The 13,383-nt window shown below is 39.2% G+C and overlaps 1 protein-coding gene across 6 annotated transcripts in view; it reads left to right on the forward strand.

Moving 5' to 3' along the window:
- The window catches only part of MUSK (muscle associated receptor tyrosine kinase), a 118,813-nt gene that overhangs the window by 61,424 nt on the left and 44,006 nt on the right, over window positions 1-13,383 (forward strand). For all 6 annotated transcript variants that reach the window (XM_006142720.2, XM_006142718.2, XM_006142722.2 and 3 more), the window contains one exon: window positions 11,570-11,729. In XM_006142720.2, coding sequence (XP_006142782.1) covers window positions 11,570-11,729 — 160 coding nt within the window. The remainder of the gene's footprint in view (window positions 1-11,569; window positions 11,730-13,383) is intronic.

The following is a 13,383-nucleotide window of genomic DNA, read 5'->3' on the forward strand; positions in this document are numbered from 1 at the left end:
TCATGCCGCAATCCCTTCTCCTCCATTCTCCTCTTGGGATCTTGGGTATGCACACACACGCGCCCGGTGTGAGTTTTAAGCCACCGGGTCCGGGACGCGAACGGCGGTCGACTATGTGGGAGGCCAGAGACATAGCCATTACGCTAACTGCTGGTTCCCTCTTAAAGTCTTTCTTCCTGGTTTACCAATGGCTTCGCTGGCTATCACATGGCTATCACTGTGTCCTCACATGGCCTTTTCTGTATGTGCTTGCACTCCTGGTATCTCAGTGCCTACAGGGATGGGCACCCAATAGCTCATAGTACTTTTTTGTAACATAGTTCTTCCTAAATATTTTTTAATCCTCTCTTTTTTTTAGAGCATTATAAGGTTTCCTCATCTAAATTATATAGCAGCAACTGAAACTAGGACAAATACTTTGGAAAACAAAGCAAAAACAAACAAAACAGATAGACAAACAAAACTCTAGGCAGGAAGTTATCATATCATATCAAGTTTAATGTTTGGCATATCATAGGTTTCCCCCAAAAAATTAACACAAAAAAGGATAATCTTAACAAATCTCCAAATAAGTTAGCTTATATACTATTTTTTAAGAATTATTTAATTTTATTTATCACTACTATAATTTTTTTTTAAATTTGCTATAGTACATGTGTGCTTATCAGAGAGAGACAGAGAAAGAGGGGAAGAGAGAAAGTGAGAAAGCAAGCCACCAGGTCCAGGACTCAAACCATGGTCAGCCATGTGGGAGTCCAGCACCTTAACCACCATGATCCTATTGCCCCCAGTTTGTATACTATTTTAAAATAATGTTAATCTACAGTTTCAGAAAGATGGAGAGAGGGAAGTTGAAGAGACTAGGAATGAAGCTACCCAGACCTGTCCCTTTATTCAAAGGCATCTCAACATTGATAAATCTCAAGGTCATTATACTAAGAGAAGTAAGTCAGACACAGAAATACAAGTACAGCATGGCTCTAAAATGGCCAAGCTCATAAAAGCACAGAGTAGAATGGTGGTAACCAAGGGTTGGAGGGTGAGGGAAATGGGGAGATGTTGGTCGAAGGGTACAAAGTTTCAGTTACACAAGATAAATAAGTTCTGGAGATATAATGTACATACAGCATGTCTTAGTATGCTGTTGTGTTCCTAACACAAATACCTGAGACCAGTTGACTTACAAAGAAACAGAAGCTTACTGGCTCACAATCTTGGCAGCTGGAAAGACCAAGGGCATCACAAAATGGCAGAAGACAGAACTTTGAATGGAGCAAAGTGTGGTCCATATCCACGTGTTTCTCCTTTTTGTTCTGGCTTCATTCCCTCTGCTTATAACCCCACCAGAACTTAATCACAGGGGCTTTGCCTAATGACCTGACCACTTCAAAAGGCATCCCTGGGATGCCAGGAAGAAATTAAGTTTCACTTAGTTTCACTTTACAATAAAATCAAGTCCCAAAACTTGAATTAGGGGGGAACATCCAAACTGTAGCAGTAACTGTAGTTAACGATATTGTATTATATATTTGAAATTTACTAAGACGCATACTGTAAGTGTTCTCATCACACACATATCCACAAAAAGTAACTATGGGAGGTGGTGAACACATTAACTAGCTTAATTGTGGTGATCATTCCACACTTTATTCATATATTAAAACATCGAGTTATAGCTTAAACATAAGTTTTTAAAAATTAACCATAGGGTACATGGGCTTGCCAGAGAGACAGGGGAGGTGGAGGGGTGAGAAGGTACCCCTACAGGGGAAGGGCACACAGCATTCCCTTCTCCATTGCCTTCTCGAGATTTTGGATATGCACACACATGTGCCTGGCATATTTTCCAAGATGCTGGGTCCAAGACTGGAATCACATAGTCAACCATATGAGATCTGACTGCCTTAACCATCATGTCACTTGCTGGCCCAAACATATATAATTTGTCAGTTATACCCCAATAAGCTAAAAAAAATTACAAGTAAAGAATTAAAATTATAGGGAACCAGCATTTAGCGTAATGGCTATGTCGCTGGATTCCCACGTAGTCGACCACGGTTCACATCCCGGACCCAGTGGCTTAGAACTCACGCCAGGTGCATGTGTGTGCGTGCCCAAGATCCCGAGAGGAGAATGGAGGAGAAGGGACTGCAGCATGACCATCCCCCCTGGGGGGTGATTTCTCACTTTCTGTCTCTATGTCTCTCTCTGTCTGTCTGGCGAGCGCACGCGCCCTATAGCGAAAACCTCTCAAAAAAAAAAAAAAAAAGAATTAAAATTATAAAAAAGGAAGAGTCTCCAAAAAGTAATATTTGTTGCATACGTGTACTGTGTACTTCATCCCACCCTTGTCCCTGAAGTGTAGTGGGTCCTAGGAATACTGGGTGTAACTCTACAAGATGAGAATTAAGATACAAACATTAAAAAGGGAAGAGGGGAAAGGTGGGAAAAGAGCAGAGAACAAATGTGTCCGTGTGTGAAATTTGGGTGGATGTCATAAAACAGGATATAGATGCCAAATTCTATGACTACCCATTAACAAAGAATATCTTATTGTGATAGCACCCTCCACGGCTTATAATTAATTTATTATCGCTGTTTTCACTACTACTGTTTTTGCAGGTTTTATTTTTTCCTTTTCCAATACTTGAACACAATCATTTTCTCATAATTTATCAAAATTGGTTCATTTGGGGACCAGCAGTTGGCGTAATGGCTATGTTGCTGGACTCCCACGTAGTCAACCGTGGTTCGAGTTTCTCTTTCTGGCGAGCGCACGCACCCTATAGGAAAAACCTCTCAAAAAAAATTGGTTCATTTTATCTAATTATCTATTGTACACTTATTTAAAATATATTGCAGTAAATAAATAAGTGAATACTGCTTTATTAGCTTGTAATTTTGGTCATAGTAGATGGAGAACTGGATGGAGTACTAGGAGACTTAAGTTGGAAATTCCATTCTTTAGATAGTGAGACTGTTTACCACTCAGACATTGGTCTTTTTCATATCTATAATGACACACATGTCAAGTGGCTGTCAAAGATGATCTTCAAAATGACAATTAAATTACAATACAGTGACTCATAGTCCTGATTCTTCTTTATTTCTGTAATTAATTTCAAGTGTCATTTAAAATTTGAATTCTATATGGCTCTTTTGTGGAAGCCACTATATTTGTTTTTAGCTACTCAAGGTAGTACAAAGACACCCTAAGAAAACTGAGTGACAGACAATATAACTACCTATTTGCCTTACCTATTTGTTTGAAAATAGTAGTAAAGAAAATGGAAAGACATGCTTTTTCAAAAGCCAGTGGTTAAAAAAAAAAAAAAAAAAAAAAAAAACTTACATGAATTGAGAACTAGAAGACAGTTTCTTTGTTAGAGTTCGGGAACAATTAAAGAGGAGGATAATTTGAATTCATTTTGGTCTCCTTGAAACCCTCAATTTAATCATTCAATATGTGTCTCACAGAAGGTAGAAGGCAAAATATTAGGTCATCAGGAAAGTCATGATATGTTTTAAAATTTATTTTATACATTCAATCACTATACATCACTTAGCTTATAAAGTGAATTTACCCAACATGAATACATTCTACACCAGTCCAGTTGAGGATACTATACACATTATCATCAATAGATAATAATCCTTATCTGTGTCCCATAAATTTCTTTCCTATTTTTCTCCTTAATTTCTTTCTTCATTCTCTCCCCCTTTTCCCACTCTCTTCTACCACTGTCTTCGGTATCCCTAACCATTTTTCATGCTTTTATATCCTCTATGACAGAAAGCGAGAAATCACCCCCCAGGGAGGATGGTCACACCGCAATCCCTTCTCTTCCATTCTCCTCTCGAGATCTTGGGCATGCACGCACATGCACCCAGCATGAGTTTTAAGCCACTGGGTCCGGGACGCGAACTGCGATCGACTATGTGGGAATCCAGCGACATAGCCATTACGCTAACTGCTGGTTCCCTGGACAGTATATCTTAAGTGGAGACATACAAAGTCTCTCTTTCATAGTATAGCTGTGTTTTTCTATGCAAAAATGTATCATGACTTTCCAATGACCCAACAGATCTGTCACCTCAGATTCTAAAACAGGGATTAAACTAACAGTGACTTTCTTCAGGAAGAAAGCAAAAGTACATCCACAGTTCTTACAGTGAGATTGTGTGTTGTTCTTACAGCCAAGTTTCATTTTTAGTAATATTATCTAGGTCCAAAAGGAAATAGAGATGACTTTGCCCACACTGATGCAAATCACAGGAAATGGAGGCAACTTCAGGCATTTACAAATGTAACAGTAGCAAACCAAAATGTCCATTGAGGAGAATGTGAAGGATCCCACAGCTCAGATATCACTTTTGGCAGACTGAATGAAGAGTAACACAGATCTGGGAGATGCTGGCACAGAATTAAAACACGTTGAACTGTGACTCTCCACTTTTAGATAAAAATTATAGGAGGACATCATTTTTGACAAAGCTCCTGTATTAGGCCCTAACAGGACTTAGACTAAAAATCAAAATGGAGTCACTCTTGTCTCTGTGGCACTAAACCAAAGCTAAATTGTTATCTGACCTTCAGAGAAATCAAACAAGCCAGTTTTAGTCAGCATGATGATAAAGGTCCCTCTGTTTTCATCCTTATACAAAAGAAGGAGCCTGATATTAGCTAGTTATTTTCCTATTGTTTTGTCTCATGGTGTCCTACCTTACAAGAAAAGTAACTTTGAAAGGACCAGTCTGCTTTTGTTCTGTTTATTCTTTCTTCTTCAGCCCTTTTCTCTATGGAAGCCACATGGCTGGCTATGGGTTTGGATCTCCCACCTTAGTTGACCTGAAACACACTAGACTTATGTGCACATGCCCAAGATTCCAATGACATTGGAGGGCTGGAGGAAGGAGATCATGGTGTGACTAGATCCTGTGGAGAATGCTTCTCTTTCTCTGTCTCTCTGTCTTGTGTATGTGTGCACACATGCACTCTCTATCATGAACTACCATAAAAATAAACATAACAAACAACAACAACGGCTCAAGTCCTTGGAACACTTTCTCTATTTTATGAAATTAAATATTGCTCAAGTCTAGAATTGCAAATAAGGACAATTAATATCTTTAAATTGTTGCAGTGTTGGCTTTTTGCCACTATGAACTGCAAGTTTGTGAATTAACTTCATAATACAAGTACAACCACCAGTGAATGCTCCTTTCCTCCCCCTCTGTGAATGTTCCAGTAAACTAAAACCCTGAACAGTTAGAGCCAAAGAGCAGGAGAATGTCAAGAACAAGTCCCAAAGTGATTAAGAGATATTTTGCCTTCTTCTTTTGGAAATACCATTCATTTTTCATGGAAAGTTGTAATCACAGATGAACTCTAGAGTGAGTGGCACTACTTTTAGTTTCACAATATAAGAAATAGATGTTTGGTGTGGATAGAGCAGAGCTACTGTTTAAAATGAAAATTCCTTGCATTTTTATAACCAGATTTGTTTAAAATTATCCCAGTAATGTTTCTGTTATTTTGGCATTCAACTGTAAAATGTAGAAAAACAGCATATTTCTGTTGCTTTGTCTAATAAATACAGTTTCTAGAATATTCTAAAAGTTTAATCATTTTAATTTGTTAGAATTTTGTAAAATAAATAGCTAAACCAGCTCTGTTGAAGATTATTTTGTTGAATTTTCTTATAGAAATGTTCATCTATATTTGATGTAGATTTTCAAGAGGCAGTATTTTTGGTTAAAAGCACATGAGCTTTGGGAGCCATTTCATCTAACTAATTGTGTAAATCAAAATAATTACATATAACAGGTTTTATGTGGAATAATTCAGCAGCACAATTGAAAGAGGTCAATATCATGGCTATGTGAATTAGAAGCAATATGAAAATGTCTCTGTCTGCTAACACTTTTTCTATGATGCGTAGACAGACATTATAATCCTAGAAACACAGACCACTCTTGTCCCACCCTCACAGTTCCACAAGGTGTTCCCAGTCAGCTGAAACTACAAGATAGGGCCATTGAGGCCAGAATACCTTTTAGAGTTCTTCCGATGCTACAGTCAAATCATGAAGTTACTAGGTTGACCACAGATGGGGGTAGATTCTCTCAAAATACCATTATTAAGGTCTTAATGGAACATAAAAAAGTATTCCACAAGTTAGGCCAGCCCATGGCCTGCTGGTTAAGGCAGCTGGATCCTGCATGGCCAGCTATGCAGTCTGAGTCCCAGACCCAGAGACCTGAGAAACACATTGGGTGTGTGTCCAAGATCTCAAAAGGAGAAATGGAGAAGGTAAGGCTATTCCCATGAGGGGTGCTCTCTGGCTTTTCCTTCTTGTTTCTCCCATCAAGTACATATGCCTCTGGCAAATTTTAAAAAAAAGAAAAAGGTATCCCACAGGTCTATGCTGCTTTACCACCTTCAAAGAGTCTTAACACACAATCACCTACGCGTGAATTATTATGCATATTTGATACAACTTCCTATTCTACTTCCTCTTTCTAAAAAATTTATTTTATCATTAATTTTATGGTTCATATTTAAGGTGTACAACGTATTTTGATATGCAGTACACAATGAAATGATTACTGCAGTCAAGCAAATTAACATATACATCTCCTCACATGATCTTCACTAACTCAGAAAGACAAAACACCACACCCAGAGCAGAAGCTGTTTACCCAACTCCCTGTGGTCAATAGGCATAAGTGACTTAGAGAAAATAATGTATTTACTGTAAATACCAGATATAGTCACATCAGTGAAGCACTCTGTTTTCCTTGGGTGTACCTTGACACAAGCTCACAGTAAGGCTGGCCCCATAGCCTAGTGGTTAACCAGTGCATTTCGAATCCCAGCCCCAGGTGGCTTGAAAATACATCAGGCACATATGAGTGCATGCACAAAATCGTGGAAGGATGGAGAAATGGTGGAGAAAGGATTGTGGTGTGACCACACCCAACTGAGGGTTAATTCCCTCTGGCAAATAAAAAAAAAAAATCTGAACTCATCCATTTGATCTTTAAAACCTGAGGGGCAAAAAGATCAAAATGGAGGGCAAAAGGTTGTTTGTATTTTTAGATCATCAATAATACTAAACTGTTAGTCAGGATAATCCATGAAGAAAGAAAAACAAATTCAAACTATGACTAACAAGGCCTGCTGTGCATGAGTCACAAACTGAATCCAGCGCAGCCTCTGAAAATAGGAGGAAAAGCATTTAGGAGCCACAGCATAATCATGCAATGAGCTTCATAACTTTCTGGACTCTTGGCTGAACTAGTTCAACCCCTGGATGAAGTCCAAGAGAGGAGAAGTCAGGCAGTTTAAAACTTGCTTTCTGTTCCTCCTAAGGATGTTTTCAGTGACCTCAAGGAGGTGTTTAGAAATGACTTTCTTAGGTGTGAACATGAAAATAGTGGGAGTTCAGGCAGCATTCAAGGGATTACTTGTTTCTCTGGTCTCCAAGGTATTAGAAAGTCCCATCCTTGAAAGAGGGAATGAACTCCGCAAAGGAGAAAAACAACTGCTCTATGCATTTCAGTCATATAAATTGGAAAACAGCTATATACAGGGTCTTCAAAAAGTTCATGAAAATGTACATTATGAAAAAACCATGCATGGATTAAAAAATTTTTGTACCAAAATAAGCTAGTACTTTACTTCCCTTTTCTCATAAACTTCTGAAGCCCCTTGTATTTATAAACAAAATATACAATACAAAATAGCATAAAACATATTGATTGAGCATAGCAGTTTATAGTTTTTAGCCTTTTCTTTATCATTATTATTCATTGTTGCCATGTATTAAAATTCAGGGAATACAATGGTCAAATAGTTGAGTTCTTTCCATTTTCCATCTAACTTGGCCATCCATATCCCTAAGACATTATATTTCTGATAAATATAAAAATGATTAATTCCACTTGAATTCCCAACTGAGTATATGTCTCTGAAGGATTTTTTTCTCTCTACTTTGTCCATTTCTCATAGAGTCCAAGCTGTCTGTCTGGGGAAAATGCCACAATACTTGATCTGACCTGGGAAGTTTTCCCGGTTAAGGTAAATCAATACTCACATAAGGCAGTTTTTATCATAAGGGTTAAGAATGATAGTGAAGAGAGAGAATGAAAAGACAAAGAAGCTATTTGGGCAAACTTTCATTGCCTAATTGCTACAAACTAGGGTATAATTGTCAGACAAACTAGGATATAAATTCTAACTACAACCTAGGAGAATGTGCTAAGCTGTTGCTTTTACGTTAGAGTCAAAATAAGGTTGACTAATAAATAAGTACTTACATAAATTACCCTTACAAATTACATGCTAATATTACATTGATATTCTGACTCTTCAAGGACATTTGATTTTTTGGCTTAAGTAGTACAGTATATGTATATTGTGTGTCAGAGACAGACTTGTCTTCACAACCAGTTTTCTTAAAATAGAGAGCTTGGTGCCAGGGATAGTCAACCACTTGGTCATTAGGAAGCAAGCTGGTCTCATCTCAGGGCTTCCCTCCTCCCTGCTAGTCAACTGGACAGAGGAATATCTTTCAAGGCAGCCAAGCTCAAGTCATCATGTTACCCACCTCCATTTCCTCACATAAGGTCAAGGTATACCATGGGCTGATTTCTTAATTGTCATTCCACTCAAATTTCCTTCAGGCTAGCATTGATTTTTCCCTCATTTAAATAGTAATATAATCAAACAATAATTATTGAAAAGACAGAATAACACTTTAAAAAATAACAGTGGATGGACCAGCAGTTTGCGTAATGGCTATGTCGCTGGACTCCCATGTAGTCAACTGTGGTTCGCGTCCCGGACCCGGAGGCTTAAAACTCACATCTGTGCATGTGCGTGCGTGCCCAAGATCCCGAAAGGAGAACAGAGGAGAAGGGATTGTGGCATGGCCATCCCCCCTGGGGGGGTGATTTCTCACTTTCTGTCTCTCTGTCTCTCTCTGTCTGTCTGATGAGCGCATGCGCCCTAATATCTTTCAAGGCAGCCAAGCTCAAGTCATCATGTTACCCACCTCCATTTCCTCACATAAGGTCAAGGTATACCATGGGCTGATTTCTTAATTGTCATTCCACTCAAATTTCCTTCAGGCTAGCATTGATTTTTCCCTCATTTAAATAGTAATATAATCAAACAATAATTATTGAAAAGACAGAATAACACTTTAAAAAATAACAGTGGATGGACCAGCAGTTTGCGTAATGGCTATGTCGCTGGACTCCCATGTAGTCAACTGTGGTTCGCGTCCCGGACCCGGAGGCTTAAAACTCACATCTGTGCATGTGCGTGCGTGCCCAAGATCCCGAAAGGAGAACAGAGGAGAAGGGATTGTGGCATGGCCATCCCCCCTGGGGGGGTGATTTCTCACTTTCTGTCTCTCTGTCTCTCTCTGTCTGTCTGATGAGCGCATGCGCCCTATAGCAAAAAACTCTCCAAAAATAAAAAAAATTTAAAAAAACAGTGGAGAAAAAAGCACATTTTAAAACTGTCTCATCTTAACAATGGCATTTGTCAGACATTCATTTTGTTAATGGTTGGTTGGTTTGTTAAGGCTCTTGTTCCTACAGCTCTTGTTTTCTAATGACTATTCTCTCTTCTTGGACTAGGAAAAGTTAACGCAATGATTAAAACACAGGCTTAAAAAAAAGCATAGGCTTTGGTGTCAGTCAAGGGTATACATTCTAATTCTACAACCCAATAGAATGTGTGAGGCGACTGTCTTCAGCTTAGAATGGTGACTAATAAATAAGCACTTATATAAATTAACCTGTCAGTTATGTGCTAATACTGTATTGATACTCCAGCTCTCCAAAGACATTTGATTTCCTGGCTTAAATAGTACAGCTTTATATAGGCCATACCTCAGAGAAAGACAACTAGTCTGTCTTTACTAATTTTCTTTTTTTTCAAGGGGGGGTGTGGTGGTTCCAGATTTCTTTAGTTGAAAGAATGGTGCAAATTAAAGAACTTGAGTGTGTTTTTTGGTACAACTTACAGAAAACCCCAACATGCATGTACTGCCTTAGTGGCTTCCCCAAAGTCACCCTGTAGATATGGCGAAGTTGGTCTAAGGCTTAGGTTTCATTGTCACTGTCATCCAAAGTGTGCTTATCAAAGACATACTTTGCCATGCCAGACTTAGGAGGTTCCATCTTGTGCAAGTTGGTTAGGTTGTCACCTAGTTCCTTATGGATTTCATCTGCTCATTCAAATAATGAATTTCAATGAAGGCACTCAAATGGGGGGTTGTTTTGTTAAAGACCACTTTGCAATCAGAGTAGTGACTGATGAGTTTTTCTCAAGTGCAATGCACACTCTATTGCATCCAGCCTGCTCCCTGAGTCCTCACAGTCTGGTTTCTTGATATCCTAGAGGAAGGTACAGCAACCTCATTGGTTCTGCAGCTTTCTCAGTTTCTCCACGTGTTTCCTCACATTGGGAGATTGATGAAGGAAGTCTTTGGGAGCTTTCTTCAAAGCCACATTATTGTGGTCAAAGTTGTAAGACACGCAATGGGTAGACTTAAAAGGCACAAAGCTGGCAGTTGGTGGAGCCTCTGAGTGTTGGCAGTAGTTTCAGAGTCTGTGAAGGGGGAAAGATCTTCAAGACAGGCAACTAGGAAGAGGTGTGAGCTTCCGCAGCAGAAGACAGGCTTTGAGTGACTGGGGAGATGGGGGACAAGTACCAGATCTGTCCAAGCACTGTGGACACAGGAAACTGTAGCAATTCTGTGCAAAGAATATTTAATAGCAACCATTTTTCTTAATAACCATCCAGCTGCAATGCATTTATGAACTGAGTAGGTATTATGTAAAGAAATCCAGAAGTCTTTAAATCCTCAGACTTGACTGTTTCTATCATCAAGTGTAGAGGACATGGCTTGAAGAATTCACACAGAGTATCTTTTTTACCTTCCATTAGTTATATCACAAACTAGCCCAAAGCTCAGGCTTAAAACAATAACCATTTATTAATGCTTATAATTCTGTGGGTCAACCTGGGGTTTTTCCTGATTTGGGGCAAGATTGCCTGATCTTGGCTGGTCTTGGTCCTGTGATTGGCAGGTTGCCTATGTGTTAGTTGGTCCAAAATAACCAAATTCATATGTCTCATGGTTATTGTTGGCTCCCAACCTGGGGCAGGAGGGGTGGGCCATGTATGTTTTATCCTCCAGTAGGCTAGCTCTGACTTGTTTGTAGGAGGCCACAGACTACAAAAGCAAAAAACAATCAAGCCTCAATGTGCAAGAATTGTACAGGGTTCTGTGAGTTTACTCCAAAACACATCTCAAGGCTAATCTAGGTTCAAAATGTGGAGAAAGATACTGCCTCTTGTGGGAGGAGCTACAGACACATTGCAAAGGCATTGGCATTGGGAGGAAACATTTTTTTTAATGTTTTTGCAATCTACCACATACCTTTCAATCATGTAACCCTAATGCTTTTCCCTTCTAATCTTCTGATAACTCTGTATTAAGGACATCCCTGACCTAGTTCTGTCTTTTATTTTCTCTTCCTCGATCAGATTTCTTCAGGGTCCATTCAAGAGAGTGTAAAAGACAGAGTGATTGATTCAAGATTGCAGCTGTTTATCACCAAGCCAGGACTCTACACATGCATAGCTACCAATAAGCATGGGGAGAAATTCAGTACGGCCAAGGCCGCGGCCACCATCAGTATAGCAGGTAGGATGTCCTTTGTGTTTACATTACTTCTGGAGATGAGTTGGCTCTGTTCCACAACATCTGGCATTGAGAGAGACTCTCTTTTTTATCTCTCATTCCAGTTCCCTTGGGGTTACTTTCTTCTTCATGGGGATACTCCAGAGGTAACCTAGATATGAATTTTGACTGATTATTGGTCTCAAAAAATAAATCTTCATATACTTGCCCAAGTGATGGGTAACAGCTTCTAGAAGTTCATTTCTTTCTGTCTCTTTCTCTTCTTTCCTTCCTTTCTTTTCTTCCCTTCTTATTTTTTTCTTCTTTTTCTTCCTTCTTCCCTTCTCTTTCTAGTTCCTTTCCTTCTCTTTTTTCTTTTCTTCCCTCCATTTCTCCCTCCCTCCCTTTCTTTTTCCCTTCTTTCTTTCTTCCTCTTTCCTTTTCTTTCCTTTCTTTTATTTCCTCCCTCTCTTTTCTTTCTTTCTCTGGGTTAATCAAACTTTCCAAGGCTCTCAAGGAGTAAGCTGGCAGATATTTGACATGGTGTGCCAGTTTCTGCATGGCTATTTCTTGTGGGCATGTTTACCTATGAACATGACCCTGTGGTCTTTCCCCTTCCTGGCTCTCACTAGCAACCACAGTATTTACCAGTGTTTTCAAGGAAAAGGGCTGACACATGGACTTCTATGATATTTGTATTGAGCTATAAAGGTTTATTTTTAAAATGTAAATGTCGCAAAGGCTTCTGAGAGCATGTATGAAATTTCTAGAGATGGAAGTAATTCCTACATGAGGAAATGCCAGGCCTGTTATATTCATAGCATGCCTACTGCCCAAGGGTCACCAGAGAAGTACTTGGCCCAACACAAAAGGCTAGTAATGGTAGAATCTGTGCCCAAGGCCAACTCCAAAGAGGCTGCTGTTTCTTATTTCAGTGCTACTTCTTTGATCTTTCCTGATGGGGAACTTTCCAGTAATGTCTGTGTATTTTAGTATGAGGCGAATAGAGGCCACAGAGAATATATAGGGGGCATTGAACAAAGCTGCCCCACTAGGACACACCCATGAAGGAAACAGAAGGCTCTCAAATTAAAGCTCTTTTGTACCTTCATTCCCCATACATATATCTGCCTACAGTGTTTTGAGACATCACAATAGTTATTCTAACATTTCCATGAGTGGGAAAATATTTATCCCAGAAAATGGCAAATGAATTCAACTTAATTTAACAAATGATCATAACATTATTATTATTTCATAACACTTGGCCCTTTAGAATGCACTTTTACATGTATTTATTGAATACATTGGATGTGGGTCTTTGTCTTAAGTAAAGGATGAACACTAAATTTAAAAATGGTTTCTGCCAGGACCAGCAGATGGTATAATGGTTATGTTGCTGGACTCCCATGTAGTTGACTGTGGTTCAAGTCTTGGACCTAGCAGCATAAAACTCACTCTGGGCATGTGTTCACACCCAAAACTCCTAGAGGAGAATGGACGAGAAGGGACTGCAATGTAGTCATTCCCCCTGGAAGCTGATTTCTCACTTCCTGTCTCTCTGTCTCTCCAGTGAGCACATGCACCCTATAGGAAAAATCTCCCTCTAAAAAAGAAAAAAAAAAGGATTTTGCTTTCCAGGGACTCTTGATCTAGAGGGGAGGTTAGTCGGTCACAT

This window comes from Tupaia chinensis, unplaced genomic scaffold, assembly GCF_000334495.1.
Source record: "Tupaia chinensis unplaced genomic scaffold, TupChi_1.0 Scaffold000081_1, whole genome shotgun sequence".
Classification (NCBI taxonomy): domain Eukaryota; kingdom Metazoa; phylum Chordata; class Mammalia; order Scandentia; family Tupaiidae; genus Tupaia; species Tupaia belangeri.